Genomic DNA, 22,134 nt, shown 5'->3' with positions numbered 1-22,134 from the left:
TTCTTCTTTTTCTGAGAGTCTTCAATCAGGGAGCGTTCTCAAGGGTTTGCCCACTGTAGCTGGATCATTATTATTTAAGAATATTTTCAGCGCCAGAGCAATATTAAATCTGGTGAACTGTAGTTTATCTTCATTATTTTCCGCAGATTTTGAGAAAAAATTTCAGATACATATTTCAATATAGTGTTTTAAATCTTTAAAGAACAATGGATATCGTTGATAATTTTCTTAGATTTGCCGATTTCATTTTGATTCTCGAAAGTAAACTAAATTTGATATTTACAGATTTTGTTTTCTTTACGTAGATGTAAGAGATTCAATACTCTAGGCCGTCAAAGCTTCCAGCTGGTTAAGCGGTGCACACACTTTTATGAAACGATGCGCCGAAGCAGGAAACATCGAAGCCTGTTGCACTCTGGGCATGGTAAGTGCACTGATTCTTTAATAAGAGTCCGCGTAGTAGCCCATGAGATTACTTTATTTAAACGTTTACGATTCCAGAGAGCCGCCTTAATTTACTCCCCTTCATGTGCAGATCCGATTCTACTGTCTTGAAAACCGAGGCGGCGGAGTGTCATTGATGGCCAAGGCCGCCATTTCATCACATTTCATCACACGCCGTAGCCCTATACTCCTTAGCCATCATTCAATTCAACGGAAATGGAGGCACAAAGAAAGACGAGGATTTCAAAGCCGGGGAAGCCCTGTGCACCAGGTCAGCATTTCTTGGCCACGTGAACGCCTTGCGAGAGCTCGACCATTGCCTGCAGGATGGTTATGGCGTTACCAAGAACATAGCTGAAGGAAGGACCTTTCTCGTCCAGGCCAACGCCTGGGAGCTCGCCTCAATCTTGCCCGCCCATTACTTCAGAACACATTAAGATACATGGCTCGAGCCTTTTGAACCATGGCTCAAGAACCTTAATGGCAGAAACAGACAGTAAAATCATCTCAATCCTATTGATTTATTTTGGTCCTAAGTTGAATGCAAACAGAGATGGATGCACCAAATTTTTTGACAAGTTTGGATCTTAATATGGGGAAACAATTTATGAGAAACCTAAATATTAAGAAAAATAGACACTTGGACTAGAAACATAGAGAATTCATATTTCTTTAATATATTTTGCTCCAAATCACTCTCACAAATCTAAAAAATGCGAACTGCAATGAGAAACATTGGTTGTGTACTTTAGGATGGGCAGGGCCATTGAATTATGAATATTTTGCCCATATGCACCAAACATAATTTACAGGCTGATATAAGAAAAGAATGCACAAGTGCCAGTGTAGGATGTAAAAAAGCTTATCGCATAATTTTTCCAGATTGTCCAAACTAACCATTAACACCCTTCTTATTGATGTTTACCACTTTATAGAGTATCATTCAAAAGCATTATTGGCCATCACAAACTTCCAACATACAATTTTATGATAGAGTATGAATGTTTACATAGGAACCATTTGTATCAGCCTAGAGGTCTTACTTCGCTACCATGGCCATTTGTTGTCGCTTCAGAAAATATAGCACTTTCATCAGGGTCATAGCAGCAGCTTAATTATTCATGTTATGATGCTCTCTTTCCAAGACATCCTTTTCTCGCTCAAAATCTCTGTGTAATCAGTCAGAAAAGAAAGTATCTAGAGTTGAATCCTAACCTGCCAACAAACAAGGTAACAAGACTATTTATTTTGTATAGATAGCTGAATTCAAAATTTTCTTTTAACTTTTTTTACTTTCATTAAAATATAAAACAGCAACAAATAGCTATTGTTAAAACTCTGATGAGAGAAAAACTTTAGGTATACCTCCGGATGCCTTACATGTAAAATAGTACCAGTGATAGGGCTTTTAAGGGGCAGAGAAACAGATAATGGAGTGATGGCTCCTACAGAATCTGCGAGGTTGATGGTTGTTTCACCAAGGAAACCAAATTGAGAAGAGCCCTGGCAAGTTGCAGAAATTATATTTAAACAAAAGAAAAACAAATCAGAATTGCTTTGTTTTTGTGTTCAAGTCAATATAATGGTAAGTATTCAATTATTTAAAAAGGATTAAAATGTATGTAAAAGATGAGAAATAGGCAGTACCGTTGATACAACAAGGTTGTACATTTTTTCATGATAATTCCCAGTTTTTGCATCTTGCTCGAGTCTTGTAGTTACAAAAATTGCATCAGACCATTGACAAGTTCCGTTATTGATGGAAGCTCTTCCTGTATTGCTTACGATTTTACCTGTCTCTAATGATATCAGGGATATACTCAACTTGTCATATCCCGGTTGTGGTACCTGAAATGAGCAGGACAATATATGTCCATTGTAGTTTTCAACTATGAAGAAACTGTAGAAGGCTGATCAACACAATGCTAGTTCAAAGTTAATAGAAGTTAACATAGATGCATCCATTCCTCTAGGTATCCTGAATAATCAAGATAATGTAGCAAAACGATCTTGATGACTTGGGTCATGCTCCAAATTGCCTTATTACAAGAAGACAAACGTTAATTAGTTCACCTGTGCTCTAAGAATAGGGTAAACTCAGATTATACAGGATTGTGCTCTAAGGATAGGGTAAACCCTAATTTTACAAGATTGGCACCATTGCAATCAAAGGTCAGCTATTCTGCTATATTTTCATCTAACATGGTTTTCTCAGACATGTTCCTGACTTTGTAAATTGTTCTCTGGTCTGGACGTGATATATAATAGGTAAGGAAAAACTATATATTATTTGCACAGTTACTCAAAATGAGAATACCTAACCTTACTGCAAAGGTTTTTGCATAATTTGTAGCACTATCAAAAATGAAATGCATGAGTTTATCCTTTCAGACACTAATGGAAAACAAATCCATACGTGATAAATGCCGAGACTTGATGCTACGTTTAATAGATTGGTAAGGCAAGTGAACCTCCATTTTGTAACACAATTTATATGCAATTATCCATCTCAGAAGCTACAATTGAAATTCACCTAATCATAACAGCTGGTGAGAACTTGTCCTTGAATGGTTTTGTTTACAATGTTTTGCAAATAGATAAGCAACTTGGTCAGGACACATACTTGAGTGACTTGAAACTGGAGTTTGAACTCAGCTTTGGTCTTGTTCCTTTCAACCCTCCATTTTGCTGCCCTAAACATCCTGCTTCAAATTTTGGAAAAGAAATGTTTAAGGGATCAATCAAGGGAGTCTAAAGCAACACCTTGAAATGTATACACTAATTAGAATGCACAATGTATAATGGTAGTTCAATGCTATCATTTGTTAAAGTCTTGAATGAGTAAACATTGATCAACTGTTACGACCCTTTAGCCAATGTAAAGGATCATTTGTGGAAGTAAATGGTACGTGGGTTGATTGTGAGATTAGAATATATAGGAGATACTCTCCTGTTTATTAGAATTTGCAGTGCGATGCGTCGTCATTATTCTAGTTTCCTGTCAGTAGGTACCAAGTTCAAATCTCCGAGCTAGATGCACTAATCTACACCAAGAAGTTTACTGGATATGCCATGCATCCCTTGGGTTACCTTACAGGTTTTTCCTTGGAAAAAAAACCCATTATCATCATTTTGCTTGGAATTCCTGATTCACATTTATTTTTAGCATATTCAGAATAAAATATATTATTTTGGGCTTATAAAGCATTAAAAATGGTAGCAGAGAATTGGTGATTGATTACATCTACTCTGTAGCAGAGTTTCCACCAAAGTTATTTGACATATGTTTTCTACTTGACCTTCGAGGTTTAATTGAGGTAATCCAGAGAAATCTGACTAAAGAAAAAGGTTTGAATTGGTACAGTGGAGTCTGAGATTTATATGAGCAAGTGTTTAAACCTCCATACAACTGAAAATATACAACAGTAAATAGAGGGAATGATCTCGCAGCCCTTAAATTGATCTTCTAAATGAGCATTCCTGTGAACGATTTAACTTCAGGGCCATGAAAATATTTACTTACTCTCAAGTCTCATGTCTTGAATTTCATTTCTGCAGTTCACCTTTCTTTGACGGCACAATACACTTATTTTCCTCTGCAATTTATGAAAATTCTAGCAAGAAACCACAAAAATCCATTAGTTAATCCTGCTCAACACGTGGCCATACTGTCCCTGGAAAAATCCGGGCAGGAAATTATAGAGGAGACACAGGCAAACCTGAGATAAAAAACAATTTATAATCATTTTTTCAATATTAAACAAGAAATGCGTAATAGGAAAGAAGAAAGAAGAAGACAAATAGGAAAGAAAATTGGAAAAGGAATAAGAGCACTAAAGAAAAGGAATTGCAAGGGGCTCCGACACAAAAAAGAAGCCAAAAAATTCCAATGGTCATTCCGGAAGAAAACGAGATTGTAGAACGCTGGTGATCAAACCCTACGAGCTCTCCCACAAATTCATCTCTACAGGAGCTGCCGAGATCCTTGCTTTGGAGCCAATTTGTAAATATTGGAAAGATTTTACACCCAACCTCCCTGAATTCCATAGGGGTTTTTAGGGTGTTTTCGGCATAGTGCTTGTCTAAATATTCTGCAATTTCATCAGAGTCTTGGATCCATGTTTCCCATCTCTAAACCCTACGCTTGTGTTTATACCTGTTAACATTTTTTATGAAAAAGGACCTGCATGAAGCTGCTATTGATGAACAATTTCGGTGCCTAATAAAGAAATAATTGCAAATTTGCAATATATTGTGGCCAAGACTTGAAACCTTGGAATATGTGAAAACCTGTAATAAAAATGTGGTGAACAGTTAGGCAGATTACCACTAAACAATCCTAGTCATACTTTTTAATGTTTGTTCAATTGAGTTTCTACACAACATTGACGTGCACCCCTTCTGGTGATGTTTTTCGAGAGTTTATATTTATGCAGCAAGTCTGCAACATATTACTCACCATAAATCTATACAAAATAGATTAACATATTTTCTGATAGTGAAGGAGATATCAGCAAAGCATTTACCTGTAACAACATAGACTCGTTTACTTGTAACAACGAAGACGATGGTTCTCGATCTCTCCGCCGATAACAACCCTCCGCCCATAACAGCAATGAAGGCCATGTTCCGCCCGTAACTGAAGGATGAAGGCCATGACGAGTAACTGAAGGAGGAAAACCGTGACGAATATCACGAAATGTGCACAGATGTCAGTAGAGAGCACAGTAGTGGCCCTAAAAAACTGTCCACAGATGTCAGTAGAGAGCACAGTAGTGGCCCTAAAAAACTGTCCACAGATGTCAGATGTACATTCTCGTCTGAAGGATGCCAGGTGTCAATCTCACAAGGAAAAGAATGACGAAAGTCTGACTCAAAGGAAGGCCTATCGGCCTAATCTGACTCAAAGGAAGGCCTATCGGCCTAATAAACGTACACATGTTCAGGGAATCAATGAACAATACATGTTTAGTGTGCGTACATATAGAATCAGTCGGTCAAAAATAGAATCCCACCAGCTATGAGTGTCCAAGAGAATCATTCCTGAGAAAGAAGCTTGTTATTTCACAAAAAATGTGTGACCTACAATTAACTATAAATAAACGTAAAAAATGTGTGACCTAAGAATTAAATATAAATAAACGTACACACATGTTCAGGGAATCAATGAACAATACATGTTTAGTGTGCGTACGGGACAAGCGGCTTCGCACCTTGGCTTTATTCTATCTATAGTTACCAAAATGATATGAGTAAATACGCTATAAAAGAAGTAATACTTCGTCAAGGAAGAGCCATGAAAAGCCGGGGAGAGAAGTACCAGGTGAGGGAGCGTGTGAAGGTGAGGCGTAGCATATTTCAAGTTAGACGTAACGTATTTCAAGCTAGGCTACATAGAATCGGTCGGTCAAAAATAGAATCCCACCAGCAATGAGTGTCCAAGAGAATCATTCCCGAGAAAGAAGCTTGTTATTTCACAAAAAATGTGTGACCTACAATTAACTATAAATAAACGTAAAAAATGTGTGACCTAAGAATTAACTATAAATAAACGTACACACATGTTCAGGGAATCAATGAACAATACAAATTCACATGTAATGCGTGACCAAGGGAACCATTCACAAATAATTTTGTCGTTTCAGTGTTACCAAAGAATAACAATAAATACGACACAGATGGATGGATATATGTGTGTTTGTTGGTGGTAGAGTCCCTCGACATAGATTTCGCTGAGGGAACTTCTTCATCAGTTTTGATCTTCCTGTGGGGCTTATGCAATTGTTTGAGAAACAAAGGAAGCACGATATTGGATTTTGACACAGATGGATGGATATATGTGTGTTTGTTGGTGGTAGAGTCCCTCTACATAGAATTCGCTGAGCTAACTTCTTCATCAGTTTTGATCTTCCTGTGGGGCTTATGCTGGTGACATTGTTTGAGAGACAAATGAAGCTGCACGATATTTGGATTACTATCGATTGAGGCTGAAATGGTGGTACTCAGAATTATTTCTTCATGGACCTGCAATATTGGTTTCTTAGCTGGTGAAATGGTCTATACAACTCAATTCTCCTACCATTTGAGGTCGATTATCCACATGGTTGCAGGGGAGTCGAGCAAGTCCCATGTTGTGGCCAAAGAGGAAGCCAAAGTTCTGGACATAGCTTCATTTCAACCAATTCCCAGAGCTGAATTTTTCTTGGTAACACCCAGTGCCCATAACCTGGAGAAGCTGCAGCCGTACATAGAAAGTGAGAAATTGAAACCAGTGATCGATCCAAAGAGCCCTTTTTCATTCTCTGATGTTATAGAGGCTTTCAAACATCAGGAGAGCGGACGAGCCAAAGGGAAGATTGTCATTTCGCCCATCGATTAAGAGCAGAGTTGTGCAGGAACTGTCTAAGTTTTTAAGTTGATCCGGATAGATAAATAGAACTGTGGGTTATGAATTAGTTTCAAGGGATGGTATCTTTTTGAGAACAGGTTAATTTAAATTTGTTTAAATTTTGGATTTATTACGAGTAACAGAGTTAAGGGATTGTATCTTTTTGAGAACGGGTCAATTTAAAATGGTTTAAATTTTGGATTTATTACGTGGATTTATTACGAGTAACACAGTAAACGCTTTATGAGGTTTATAGATGGAAATGATTTTAGTCATGGAAATATATATATAATTTAAAATTTAAAATTGGTAAACACTCTGGTTATATTATTATAAAATATTTTAATTGTGAAATAAGTTATGATTTTTGGGAATCTGGTAATAATAAGTCATGTTATTGTAACAAAATTTATTCATAAATTCATAATATTAATGGCAAAGTGGATTGAATATCCATGGTTAAGAGTCTTGTCATATTGGTTTTTTTTTTTTTTTTTAGTTTTTCAACCACATGGTGAATCGGTTCTAATTTATGGGAGACCTAGGATCAATCCTCATAGCTGCCACTATAACACCAAGAGTACATCCAACTACCCTACTGCCAGTCCTAATCTATCTATGGGAGACCCCGGATCAATCCTAGTAGTTGCCACTATAACACCAAGAGTACTCGTAGCTGCCACTATAACACATGATTTTAGCAAGTGTACTCAATGAAATTTGAACTTCAGTCTCCTGAGCTTCGCCCAAGTAGACTTACGGTCAAATCACACATCATTGTACTATTTTTGTCATATTGTTACAAAATATTTTGAATATGAAATAAGTTATCGTTTTAATAACATCTAGCCTATACTATGTATACCCTATACTGCGCTGTAGAGGACCTTTCCGCTCAATAAATGATGTATAATAAATTAGTAAAATAAATTATTTATAATATTGGATTCCTATGAATTAGGTATAATTTTGTAGTGGTGGTAATCTAACCCCTTTCTTTATTTCATCCCCATTTTATCTGAATGAAATAGATATAAGTAAAGATAGATATTTATGACATTGCATGCATAGGATCAAACCTACTCTTCATATTTTGTTATTTACGTACCAGTGTATGTAATTATTTAGGTTTCTATTCAACTGAAAAGATGTTCGACTGTGTTTTCTGATCTATATAAAATTTCCTTAATTTAATGAAAGATAAAAAGCTTGGATGATATAATAGACTGAATGAAAATGCCACATTTCTTTTAACTATTGAAATACAACATAATGCGCTGTTGTTGTGGCCTGTCACTCCAGAATGTAGGTCTAAATATGTTAATGATAAATATGCAATTCAATGCCAAAATACCTTAACCTGTTAGTGAATCCTGATTCTTGGTGTATACACAGTGGATGATGAACAATAGAGAGTCTATTCTCGCTGTGTGTTTGGAAATAGAACAATGAGAGAAACAACATAGTCACTGCATTGGTGGTTTGAGGATTCAGAATAAAATATATTATTTTGGGCTTATAAAGCATTAAAAATGGTAGCAGAGAATTGGTGATTGATTACATCTACTCTGTAGCAGAGTTTCCACCAAAGTTATTTGACATATGTTTTCTACTTGACCTTCGGGGTTTAATTGAGGTAATCCAGAGAAATCTGACTAAAGAAAAAGGTTTAAATTGGTATAGTGGAGTCTGAGATTTATATGAGCAAGTGTTTAAACCTCCATACAACTGAAAATATACAACAGTAAATAGAGGGAATGATCTCGCGGCCCTTAAATTGATCTTCTAAATGAGCATTCCTGTGAACGATTTAACTTCAGGGCCGTGAAAATATTTACTTACTCTCAAGCCTCCTGTCTTGAATGTCATTTCTGCGGTTCATCTTTCTTTGACGGCACAATACACTTATTTTCCTCTGCAATTTATGAAAATTCTAGCAAGAAACCACAAAAATCCATTAGTTAATCCTGCTCAACACGTGGCCATACTGTCCCTGGAAAAATCCGGGCAGGAAATTACAGAGGAGACACAGGCAAACCTGAGAATAAAAAACAATTTATAATCATTTTTTCAATATTAAACAAGAAATGCGTAATAGGAAAGAAGAAAGAAGAAGACAAATAGGAAAGAAAATTGGAAAAGGAATAAGAGCACTAAAGAAAAGGAATTACAAGGGGCTCCGACACAAAAAAGAAGCCAAAAAATTCCAATGCTCATTCCGGAAGAAAACGAGATTGCAAAACGCTGGTGATCAAACCCTACGAGCTCTCCCACAAATTCATCTCTACAGGAGCTGCCGAGATCCTTGCTTTGGAGCCAATTTGTAAATATTGGAAAGATTTTACACCCAACCTCCCTGAATTCCATAGGGGTTTTTAGGGTGTTTTCGGCATAGTGCTTGTCTAAATATTCTGCAATTTCATCAGAGTCTTGGATCCATGTTTCCCATCTCTAAACCCTGCACTTGTGTTTATACCTGTTAACATTTTTTATGAAAAAGGACCTGCATGAAGCTGCTATTGATGAAAAATTTCGGTGCCTGATAAAGAAATAATTGCAAATTTGCAATATATTGTGGCCAAGACTCGAAACCTTGGAATAAGTGAAAACCTGTAATAAAAATGTGGTGAACAGTTAGGCAGATTACCACTAAACAATCCTAGTCATACTTTTTAATGTTTGTTCAATTGAGTTTCTACACAACATTGACGTGCAACCCTTCTGGTGATGTTTTTTGAGAGTTTATATTTGTGCAGCAAGTCTGCAACATATTACTCACCATAAATCTATACAAAATAGATTAACATATTTTCTGATAGTGAAGGAGATATCAGCAAAGCGTTTACCTGTAACAACATAGACTCGTTTACTTGTAACAACGAAGACGATGGTTCTCGAGCTCTCCGCCGATAACAACCCTCCGCCCATAACAGCAATGAAGGCCATGTTCCGCCCGTAACTGAAGGATGAAGGCCATGACGAGTAACTGAAGGAGGAAAACCGTGACGAATATCACGCCGGACTTACAGAAGAATCAGTTTGAATTCATTATAGAGTTAGTTTTTCCTTTGAGTTCTTCTTGGTCAAGAAAATAACAGGATCGCTTTAAAATGATATCCTAGTGCCGAGAATAGCAGGTAATCTGTTTCTTTTGCAGAGCTTTAACCTTCGGAAATTTCGTTTAGGGAAACTTAATACAGATCCTGGGAGATTTTTAGTCAAATTCAAGCAAGACTTAAGCCACAAAATCGGTGGGCGAGGAAATAAATCAATGTCTGTATTTGCCACTCAAATGCAAATGACATAAATTTTTCACAATCTGGAAAAGGAAATAGACCCGTTGTTAAAGCCACTGTAAATAACCCTCATTCGCTTTATAATGGAAATTTTCTTTTTTTTGGTTGGTAGATTGATTAAACTCTCGGGTTTTCTACCGTAAATAACTATGTTTTCCTTTGGAAGGAAATTCCTTGCCAATGGATTGCTTGAACTCTACTGCTTTTCCTGGTGTAAATAACTTTTTGTAGTTTTAGAAGATAATCCTCTTTTTCCTCCTTTTCTTTTGGAAGAAGCATCCTCTTTTGATAGGTTGAACAAATTTGATCTGAGAAAAAAAAACGTCTTATCAGTCAACTCTGATATTTCGTAGCTTTCTTCTTCTTTTTCTGAGAGTCTTCAATCAGGGAGCGTTCTCAAGGGTTTGCCCACTGTAGCTGGACCATTATTATTTAAGAATATTTTCAGCGCCAGAGCAATATTAAATCTGGTGAACTGTAGTTTATCTTCATTATTTTCCGCAGATTTTGAGAAAAAATTTCAGATACATATTTCAATATAGTGTTTTAAATCTTTAAAGAACAATGGATATCGTTGATAATTTTCTTAGATTTGCCGATTTCATTTTGATTCTCGAAAGTAAACTAAATTTGATATTTACAGATTTTGTTTTCTTTACGTAGATGTAAGAGATTCAATACTCTAGGCCGTCAAAGCTTCCAGCTGGTTAAGTGGTGCGCACACTTTTATGAAACGATGCGCCGAAGCAGGAAACATCGAAGCCTGCTGCACTCTGGGCATGGTAAGTGCACCGATTCTTTAATAAGAGTCCGCGTAGTAGCCCATGAGATTACTTTATTTAAACGTTTACGATTCCAGAGAGCTGCCTTAATTTACTCCCCTTCATGTGCAGATCCGATTCTACTGTCTTGAAAATCAAGGCGGCGGAGTGTCATTGATGGCCAAGGCCGCCATTTCATCACACGCTGTAGCCCTATACTCCTTAGCCATCATTCAATTCAACGGAAATGGAGGCACAAAGAAAGACGAGGATTTCAAAGCCGGGAAGCCCTGTGCACCAGGTCAACATTTCTTGGCCACGTGAACACCTTGCGAGAGCTCGACCATTGCGTGCAGGATGGTTATGGCGTTACCAAGAACATAGCTGAAGGAAGGACCTTTCTCGTCCAGGCCAACGCCTGGGAGCTCGCCTCAATCTTGCCCGCCCATTACTTCAGAACACATTAAGATACATGGCTCGAGCCTTTTGAACCATGGCTCAAGAACCTAAATGGCAGAAACAGACAGTAAAATCATCTCAATCCTATTGATTTATTTTGGTCCTAAGTTGAATGCAAACAGAGATTGATGCACCAAATTTTTTGACAAGTTTGGATCTTAATATGGGGAAACAATTTATGAGAAACCTAAATATTAAGAAAAATAGACACTTGGACTAGAAACATAGAGAATTCATATTTCTTTAATCTATTTTGCTCCAAATCACTCTCACAAATCTAAAAAATGCGAACTGCAATGAGAAACATTGGTTGTGTACTTTAGGATGGGCAGGGCCATTGAATTATGAATATTTTTCCCATATGCACCAAACATAATTTATAGGCTGATATAAGAAAAGAATGCACAAGTGCCAGTGTAGGATGTAAAAAAGCTTATCGCATAATTTTTCCAGATTGTCCAAACTAACCATTAACACCCTTCTTATTGATGTTTACCACTTTATAGAGTATCATTCAAAAGCATTATTGGCCATCACAAACTTCCAACATACAATTTTATGATAGAGTATGAATGTTTACATAGGAACCATTTGTATCAGCCTAGAGGTCTTACTTCGCTGCCATGGCCATTTGTTGTCGCTTCAGAAAATATAGCACTTTCATCAGGGTCATAGCAGCAGCTTCATTATTCATGTTATGATGCTCTCTTTCCAAGACATCCTTTTCTCGCTCAAAATCTCTGTGTAATCAATCAGAAAAGAAAGTATCTAGAGTTGAATCCTAACCTGCCAAAAAACAAGGTAACAAGACTATTTATTTTGTATAGATAGCTGAATTCAAAATTTTCTTTTAACTTTTTTTACTTTCATTAAAATATAAAACAACAACAAATAGCTATTGTTAAAACTCTGATGAGAGAAAAACTTTAGGTATACCTCCGGATGCCTTACATGTAAAATAGTACCAGTGATAGGGCTTTTAAGGGGCAGAGAAACAGATAATGGAGTGATGGCTCCTACAAAATCTGCGAGGTTGATGGTTGTTTCACCAAGGAAACCAAATTGAGAAGAGCCCTGGCAAGTTGCAGAAATTATATTTAAACAAAAGAAAAACAAATCAGAATTGCTTTAATGTTTTTGTGTTCAAGTCAATATAATGGTAAATATTCAATTATTTAAAAAGGATTAAAATGTATGTAAAAGATGAGAAATAGGCAGTACCGTTGATACAACAAGGTTGTACATTTTTTCATGATAATTCCCAGTTTTTGCATCTTGCTCGAGTCTTGTAGTTACAAAAATTGCATCAGACCATTGACAAGTTCCGTTATTGATGGAAGCTCTTCCTGTATTGCTTACGATTTTACCTGTCTCTAATGATATCAGGGATATACTCAACTTGTCATATCCCGGTTGTGGTACCTGAAATGAGCAGGACAATATATGTCCATTGTAGTTTTCAACTATGAAGAAACTGTAGAAGGCTGATCAACACAATGCTAGTTCAAAGTTAATAGAAGTTAACATAGATGCATCCATTCCTCTAGGTATCCTGAATAATCAAGATAATGTAGCAAAACGATCTTGATGACTTGGGTCATGCTCCAAATTGCCTTATTACAAGAAGACAGACGTTAATTAGTTCACCTGTGCTCTAAGAATAGGGTAAACTCAGATTATACAGGATTGTGCTCTAAGGATAGGGTAAACCCTAATTTTACAAGATTGGCACCATTGCAATCAAAGGTCAGCTGTTCTGCTATATTTTCATCTAACATGGTTTTCTCAGGCATGTTCCTGACTTTGTAAATTGTTCTCTGGTCTGGACGTGATATATAATAGGTAAGGAAAAACTATATATTATTTGCACAGTTACTCAAAATGAGAATTCCTAACCTTACTGCAAAGGTTTTTGCATAATTTGTAGCACTATCAAAAATGCAATGCATGAGTTTATCCTTTCAGACACTAATGGAAAACAAATCCATACGTGATAAATGCCGAGACCTGATGCTACGTTTAATAGATTGGTAAGGCGAGTGAACCTCCATTTTGTAACACAATTTATATGCAATTATCCATCTCAGAAGCTACAATTGAAATTCACCTAATCATAACAGCTGGTGAGAACTTGTCCTTGAATGATTTTGTTTACAATGTTTTGCAAATAGATAAGCAACTTGGTCAGGACACATACTTGAGTGACTTGAAACTGGAGTTTGAACTCAGCTTTGGTCTTGTTCCTTTCAACCCTCCATTTTGCTGCCCTAAACATCCTGCTTTAAATTTTGGAAAAGAAATGTTTAAGGGATCAATCAAGGGAGTCTAAAGCAACACCTTGAAATGTATACACTAATTAGAATGCACAATGTATAATGGTAGTTCAATGCTATCATTTGTTAAAGTCTTGAATGAGTAAACATTGATCAACTGTTACGACCCTTTAGCCAATGTAAAGGATCATTTGTGGAAGTAAATGGTACGTGGGTTGATTGTGAGATTAGAATATATAGGAGATACTCTCCTGTTTATTAGAATTTGCAGTGCGATGCGTGGTCATTATTCTAGTTTCCTGTCAACAGGTACCAAGTTCAAATCTCCGAGCTAGATGCACTAATCTACACCAAGAAGTTTACTGGATATGCCATGCATCCCTTGGGTTACCTTACAGGTTTTTCCTTGGAAAAAAAACCCATTATCATCATTCTGCTTGGAATTCCTGATTCACATTTATTTTTAGCATATTCAAAATAAAATATATTATTTTGGGCTTATAAAGCATTAAAAATGGTAGCAGAGAATTGGTGATTGATTACATCTACTCTGTAGCAGAGTTTCCACCAAAGTTATTTGACATATGTTTTCTACTTGACCTTCGGGGTTTAATTGAGGTAATCCAGAGAAATCTGACTAAAGAAAAAGGTTTAAATTGGTACAGTGGAGTCTGAGATTTATATGAGCAAGTGTTTAAACCTCCATACAACTGAAAATATACAATAGTAAATAGAGGGAATGATCTCGCGGCCCTTAAATTGATCTTCTAAATGAGCATTCCTGTGAACGATTTAACTTCAGGGCCGTGAAAATATTTACTTACTCTCAAGCCTCCTGTCTTGAATGTCATTTCTGCGGTTCACCTTTCTTTGACGGCACAATACACTTATTTTCCTCTGCAATTTATGAAAATTCTAGCAAGAAACCACAAAAATCCATTGGTTAATCCTGCTCAACATGTGGCCATACTGTCCCTGGAAAAATCCGGGCAGGAAATTACAGAGGAGACACAGGAAAACCTGAGATAAAAAACAATTTATAATCATTTTTTCAATATTAAACAAGAAATGCGTAATAGGAAAGAAGAAAGAAGAAGACAAATAGGAAAGAAAATTGGAAAAGGAATAAGAGCACTAAAGAAAAGGAATTGCAAGGGGCTCCGACACAAAAAAGAAGCCAAAAAATTCCAATGCTCATTCCAGAAGAAAACGAGATTGCAGAACGCTGGTGATCAAACCCTACGAGCTCTCCCACAAATTCATCTCTACAGGAGCTGCCGAGATCCTTGCTTTGGAGCCAATTTGTAAATATTGGAAAGATTTTACACCCAACCTCCCTGAATTCCATAGGGGTTTTTAGGGTGTTTTCGGCATAGTGCTTGTCTAAATATTCTGCAATTTCATCAGAGTCTTGGATCCATGTTTCCCATCTCTAAACCCTGCGCTTGTGTTTATACCTGTTAACATTTTTTATGAAAAAGGACCTGCATGAAGCTGCTATTGATGAACAATTTCGGTGCCTGATAAAGAAATAATTGCAAATTTGCAATATATTGTGGCCAAGACTCGAAACCTTGGAATAAGTGAAAACCTGTAATAAAAATGTGGTGAACAGTTAGGCAGATTACCACTAAACAATCCTAGTCATACTTTTTAATGTTTGTTCAATTGAGTTTCTACACAACATTGACGTGCACCCCTTCTGGTGATGTTTTTTGAGAGTTTATATTTATGCAGCAAGTCTGCAACATGTTACTCACCATAAATCTATACAAAATAGATTAACATATTTTCTGATAGTGAAGGAGATATCAGCAAAGCGTTTGCCTGTAACAACATAGACTCATTTACTTGTAACAACGAAGACGATGGTTCTCGAGCTCTCCGCCGATAACAACCCTCCGCCCATAACAGCAATGAAGGCCATGTTCCGCCCGTAACTGAAGGATGAAGGCCATGACGAGTAACTGAAGGAGGAAAACCGTGACGAATATCACGAAATGTGCACAGATGTCAGTAGAGAGCACAGTAGTGGCCCTAAAAAACTGTCCACAGATGTCAGTAAAGAGCACAATAGTGGCCCTAAAAAACTGTCCACAGATGTCAGATGTACATTCTCGTCTGAAGGATGCCAGGTGTCAATCTCACAAGGAAAAGAATGACGAAAGTCTGACTCAAAGGAAGGCCTATCGGCCTAAAAAGTCTGACTCAAAGGAAGGCCTATCGGCCTAATAAACGTACACATGTTGAGGGAATCAATGAACAATACATGTTTAGTGTGCGTACATATAGAATCAGTCGGTCAAAAATAGAATCCCACCAGCAATGAGTGTCCAAGAGAATCATTCCTGAGAAAGAAGCTTGTTATTTCACAAAAAATGTGTGACCTACAATTAATTATAAATAAACGTAAAAAATGTGTGACCTAAGAATTAACTATAAATAAACTTACACACATGTTCAGGGAATCAATGAACAATACATGTTTAGTGTGCGTACGGGACAAGCGGCTTCGCACCTTGGCTTTATTCTATCTATAGTTACCAAAATGATATGAGTAAATACATTATAAAAGAAGTAATACTTCGTCAAGGAAGAGCCATGAAAAGCCGGGGAGAGAAGTACCAGGTGAGGGAGCGTGTGAAGGTGAGGCGTAGCATATTTCAAGTTAGACGTAACGTATTTCAAGCTAGGCTACATAGAATCGGTCGGTCAAAAATAGAATCCCACCAGCAATGAGTGTCCAAGAGAATCATTCCCGAGAAAGAAGCTTGTTATTTCACAAAAAATGTGTGACCTACAATTAACTATAAATAAACGTAAAAAATGTGTGACCTAAGAATTAACTATAAATAAACGTACACACATGTTCAAGGAATCAATGAACAATACAAATTCACATGTAATGCGTGACCAAGGGAACCATTCACAAATAATTTTGTCGTTTCAGTGTTACCAAAGAATAACAATAAATACGACACAGATGGATGGATATATGTGTGTTTGTTGGTGGTAGAGTCCCTCGACATAGATTTCGCTGAGGGAACTTCTTCATCAGTTTTGATCTTCCTGTGGGGCTTATGCAATTGTTTGAGAAACAAAGGAAGCACGATATTGGATTTTGACACAGATGGATGGATATATGTGTGTTTGTTGGTGGTAGCGTCCCTCGACATAGAATTTGCTGAGCTAACTTCTTCATCAGTTTTGATCTTCCTGTGGGGCTTATGCTGGTGACATTGTTTGAGAGACAAATGAAGCTGCACGCTATTTGGATTACTATCGATTGAGGCTGAAATGGTGGTACTCAGAATTATTTCTTCATGGACCTGCAATATTGGTTTCTTAGCTGGTGAAATGGTCTATACAACTCAATTCTCCTACCATTTGAGGTCGATTATCCACATGGTTGCCTTGGATTCCAATGTGTTCTAAAGTCTTCTTGAAGTTTTCTTTATCCGGGAGTCGGAAGTTGGAAGTTGGACAAGATGTTGGTTCTCCTGCCCCATTGGAGTGGAGGGAATTGACAGTAGAGTCTTCTTCTTCGTGTCCATCTGATGATAGCCATTGGAGAACTTCCCTTCCAGGTAAAGGCCGACAGGATTTTATGCAAAGCTCGAGAAGATGCTAACAGAATAAAAGCCCACGCCAGCGAACAAACCGAAAAGGCCATAGCAGACGCTTATACAAGAGCTGAAAGGGTATGTTATCATAACAGATTGTTCTTATAACAAATGCCATCTCCTTTCAACAGTGCAAAATATATATATATATATATATATTCAATCACTTCAACGCATTTTGGGAGTTGTTGCATAACAAATCAATCTAGCCCATGTCATATATATTCAATTTGAACTTATAGCTGATATTTTACAGTTCATTCATTATGTTTACTGTGAGGACATGAACATATTTTGCAGTGGAAGGTAGAAAAAGAAGAAACAAAGCAGAAAGACCTAGCAGAGATCACAGATCGTTTCCATTTGATGATAGCCATTGGAGAACTTCCTTCTGCCCAGGAGCACAAAGGGGTGGTAAGGAGAATGAAGCAAAGCTGGGCATGCCATCCTTGAAGAAACCGTGAAGCCCTGTTATGATAGGAATGCAGCCTATGAATATAAAGTTGTGAAGAATTATATGGTCTGGTAATTTATAACCTTGGCCAGCAGCAACAGAGGAATCTATGCAAGTTGATACAAAGTTACAAGCTTTGTTCAATACCATCCGTACACATTCTATTGTCTATTCATATATTCTGTAAGTCAGGTGCAATAAATTATGTTCCAGGACGAATATACTCTCTTTGGAAAGTCTGCGTTGTGAACGTTTCACTCACAAAGATTCAACTCTCTCTCTATATATATATATTTCATTAAAGTATTAAAACATGTTTGTTGTTTTGTCAAGAAAATATAAAATATATGTCTGTGTCTAAATCTGCCAGCTTCGTGAATGTGATATTCTATTTCAAGCTCCTAAAATTGGAGTTCAATAATGTTGTAAGTTTAAGAATTCTGTAAATATTTAGAGAGAACGAAGATGATTGATATGAATGTTTTGGTACGAAACATTATATTGATATAATAGAATTATATTGCAGTTGGAAGTGTATTTTCAATTTTAGTTTTATTAAAAAAATAGTAATATATGATGAGTTAGAGTAGTCTTGTTAAATCTATTGCATTGCAAGGTAGTGAAATGCTATTTAATTAGTTTTGTGGGAGTGAAAACGTTTTGATTAATAATTTGTTTATTTGCATTGAGCAGAGATTGAGTTTTTGTTTGAGATGTTATTATTGAAAATAATGTTAATGTTGGAAAACATATATTGATACATTGATTTTATGGTTTAGTTAGAAGCAAGTATATTTAAGTAATTTTTACAATAATATCTTTTATAATTTTAGTATATTTATTTTATTAAGATATTTAAAAAAATATTGATAGCTTGAAAACAACTTAAAACATATACTAGAGAATTCTAATAATATATATATATATATATATATATATTTTTGGGTCTAGATAAATGTCTTTGTGTGTAGGGAAAATTGTGATTGATTCTAATGATAACTACAACCATTATTTCTTAGCTCATAATGTTAATGTTAATTTAGGGATGACATTTCAATAACCTTTCTCATTTCGTAGGGTAATTTAGGGATGAAATTTGAATAACTTTTCTCATTTCACAGTGTAATTTAGGGATGACATTTGAATAAGGAATACTATTATGATTATAGACATTAATGTATAGATTCAATATTGCTCGTGAAATTTGATAAAACACAAGACTTGAAGCTACTCTACAAATCTGTGGAAGTTAATTCACCATATAGAACAAGAATCGTAGACACGCAAAAGGAAACATCACACATGCACAAAGATCTATCTAGGGAAAAGCAACTGCTCAAACCCCCTTACTATCTAAATTGCATTAATCAAAGAATAGAGAAGAAATGCATATTCTTGCTCAAGCCTAAACACACCCTGCAAGCATATAGTCTATCCCTCTAGTCTATCCCTCTGACTGACTTTGGCCAACACTTAGCCAATTTTCAAGCCCTCCAAGCTCCTATTTCCTTGTGTTGTTTCCTTGGGAAATTGGTCCCTATTATTTAGGAATTTCCCACTCCGGAATTGCGCAATTTCCTTAGGTCCTTCCTTAGACTACATGCACCACCTGTACACATTGGAATATTCTACAACTGATAGTACAGTGCCTTGGAATCTCCATCTCAAATGCGTAATTTGAATTCTTTACATGCATTAATTATTTTGGGTTGATTGATCAGTTAACTGGTTGATCACTGAGTGTGGTTAAAGTTCCACTTCCATAAGTTGACCTCCACTAGTTCTTCTGATAGTTAGAACTAGTTAAACTAACAATAACTCAAATTAACTGACATAGATTGCTACAAATTAGCAATAAAACATACTGAACTGAACTCAAGCTTCCCCAACTAGAATTAATTGATTTAACTGAGTGAAAAGTGCCATGTCACCTCAGTTAGCTACCTCCAAGTATTCTGCTAAAATAGAAATTTGAATTTTCTCTAGTTTGACCAAGGAAAAGTGAAACTGAGATTTTCTTGCTACACTCTCAACGCTCTCTCTCAGCAAGAAAGGGATTATCAACCACCCCTATCCTGCACTTGTGGAACTTGAACTTCCCTCTTGACAAGGCCTTTGTCAAAATATATGCATCATGTTCCTCTATTGGAATGTATTGCAACAACATAATTCTCCTCTGCACACAATCTCGTAGATGGTGATAATGGATGTCAAAATGCTTGGATTGGTCATGAAAAATAGGATATGTAGAGAGTTTGATATAACTCTAATTATCACATTAAATTACAGTAGGATACATCATCTAAACAAACAAGCCAACAAGTATTTTTCTCATCTAGATCACCTCACATGTTGCTTGATTCACAACCATGTATTCTACTTCTATTGAGCTGAGTGCCACTGATCTCTGCTTCCTGTTGTACCAAGAAACTGTTGCAGACCCAACACTGAAAATTCCACCTGATGTACTCTTCCAGTTTGATGGACTTCCCACCCAATCTACATCGGTGAAGCCACACAACTTCACTCCCTCTGTCTGTTTGTACCAAAGTCCAAATTGGGTAGTGCCTCTGAGGTATCGTAGAACATGATTTGTTTCCCTCCAAAACATATTGGTTGGCCTAACCATAGCTTTACTCAGTTGGTTGACTTCATAACACATGTTTGGTCATGTGTCCACAAGATACATGATTAAACCCACCAACTGCCGGTAAACAATTGCATCCACTTCCTCACTTTAAGTGGCATCCTCTCTCCTCTAGTTGGTTTCTAGATGAGTCTCCATGGGTTTACACCTGTCTATGCGGAATCTATGAAGTATCTCGTTGGCATACTTTCCTTGAGAGACAAACAATTCCCCATCACCTTGCCATACTTCCAATCCAAGGAAATAATGCATGAGACCTGTGTCCTTCATCTTGAACTCTCTTGCAAATACCTCCTTGCAAGATCTAATCAGTTTCTCATCACCAGTCAAGATCAAGTCATCAACATATAAAACAATAATCAACAATTTACCTTCTACCAAAATATGATAGATGTTTGCATTCCTTCACTTTTGGTGAATCCCAAATTGGTGAGATAGTTATCGATCCTAGTGTACCAAGCTCGGGGTGCTTGCTTGAAACCATACAACGCTCTCTTGAGTTTTCACACATGAGATTCTCGATCAAGAGTCTCAAATCCTTTTGGTTTCTCAATATACACCTCCTCCTCAATAACTTCATTGAGGAATGTAGTTTTCGCATCCATCTGGTGGATATTCCACCCCATTTGTGCATCCAAAGCAAGGATTGATTTGATGAATGAGTACCTTGCTATAGGAGCAAAGTTCTCCTCATAGTCAATCCCCTCCACCTGAGAGTACCCTTTGGCCACAAATATGGCCTTGTACTTTTCTATGCTTACGTCTACTGCCTGCTTCAACTTGAAGATCCATCTTGAAACCACAACTTATTTGTCTGTTGGTCTTGGGACCACCTCCCAAACATTATTCTTCATAATGGATTCGTACTCCTCCACCATTGCATCAACCCATATTGGTTTCTCTACTGCTTCCTCGAAAGAGGATGGCTCGGTCTCTACTAGCTCAGTGATTAGATCCATGTAGCCAATGTACTAATCTGGTGACCTTCTTTGCCAACGCAGATTTGAAGGAGCACCCACATTCTCCCTCGCATATTGCACAAGCCTCTTAGATTCTCTTGTTTTCTTCCTTCCTTCTTTGGATGGTTCTAGTTGAGTGGTTGTCTCCACTCTCTGCTCCTCAACTTGTGGCTGCTCCACAACATCTTGAGGCTCCTCCTTTGGAGCTAAAATCTCCTCCTCTAGTGGGATCTGAAGCTCCCTCTCAAGAGAGCACTACACGACTTAGTATTCATAAAATTTGACATCTTGTTGCACAACTTTCATTCTGAGGGATGGAAAATACACACGATAGTTGTGGGGAGTTTCTGTGTAACCCAAAAATACCCCCAACTTTGTTGTCATCTCTAGATTTTTCCTTGATTCTTTGGAGACATGGAAATAGACCGAGGATCCAAAGATCCTGAAGTACAACACAACTGGCTTCCTCCTCGAGTTATCCTCCTATCATGTGAACACATCTGGCTTCCTCCCTGAGAAATCCTCCTATGGTGTGATCACGACAAGAATCTGATGAGGACTCATGTTTTGCAAATAGACCATTGTGTTGCATGCTTCAACCCACAAGTGTAGAGGTATGCTTTGGTCATGAAACATTGCCCATGCTTCTCCCACAATGCTTCGGTTCTTCCTCTCAGCCACCCCGTTCTACTGTGGGTTGTGGGGTGTTGTTAACTCTCATCAAATGCCTTCTTTTGCACATAAATTTTTAAATGCATTCGACATGTACTCACCTCTATTATTTCTCCTGCGAGCCTTCACCTTCTTGTTCATTTCTTTCTTCACCAGTG

General features: G+C 37.0%; 1 protein-coding gene and 1 long non-coding RNA gene across 9 annotated transcripts; both read right to left on the bottom strand.

Moving 5' to 3' along the window:
* Positions 1-1,559: 1,559 nt before the first annotated feature.
* Positions 1,560-14,541, bottom strand: LOC149164706 (uncharacterized). 8 transcript variants are annotated; one of them, XR_016260715.1, is made up of 8 exons: positions 14,446-14,541; positions 13,546-13,624; positions 12,570-12,770; positions 12,300-12,422; positions 11,963-12,134; positions 3,968-4,058; positions 3,068-3,146; positions 2,222-2,483 (listed from the first exon to the last, which is right to left on the bottom strand). XR_016260715.1 is itself a non-coding variant. In XM_089432161.1 (6 exons), the coding sequence occupies exons 2-6, from the start codon at positions 12,040-12,042 to the stop codon at positions 1,642-1,644; spliced, it is 519 nt and encodes a 172-aa protein (XP_089288287.1). In that variant the 5' UTR covers positions 12,043-12,088; positions 12,300-12,395; the 3' UTR covers positions 1,560-1,641. The 8 variants fall into 8 exon arrangements, 6 of the variants coding, with proteins under 6 accessions (XP_089288287.1, XP_089288286.1, XP_089288289.1 ...); XM_089432161.1 differs by lacking the exons at positions 3,968-4,058; positions 12,570-12,770; positions 13,546-13,624; positions 14,446-14,541 and adding exons at positions 1,560-1,659; positions 1,810-1,947 and having other exon boundaries at positions 2,092-2,292; positions 3,068-3,149; positions 11,963-12,088; positions 12,300-12,395; XM_089432160.1 differs by lacking the exons at positions 3,968-4,058; positions 12,570-12,770; positions 13,546-13,624; positions 14,446-14,541 and adding exons at positions 1,560-1,659; positions 1,810-1,947 and having other exon boundaries at positions 2,092-2,292; positions 3,068-3,149; positions 12,300-12,313.
* Positions 9,363-9,816, bottom strand: LOC149164707 (uncharacterized). The gene is made up of 2 exons (XR_016260637.1): positions 9,679-9,816; positions 9,363-9,442 (listed from the first exon to the last, which is right to left on the bottom strand). It is a non-coding gene; the product is annotated as an uncharacterized LOC149164707 (long non-coding RNA).
* Positions 14,542-22,134: the final 7,593 nt, after the last annotated feature.

This window comes from Pinus tabuliformis, chromosome 5_1, assembly GCF_031772625.1.
Source record: "Pinus tabuliformis cultivar Carrire ecotype Pingquan chromosome 5_1, CPIR1, whole genome shotgun sequence".
Taxonomy (NCBI): domain Eukaryota; kingdom Viridiplantae; phylum Streptophyta; class Pinopsida; order Pinales; family Pinaceae; genus Pinus; species Pinus tabuliformis.
Note: the sequence above shows the minus strand (reverse complement) of the source record. Positions and strands in the feature narration are given on the sequence as shown.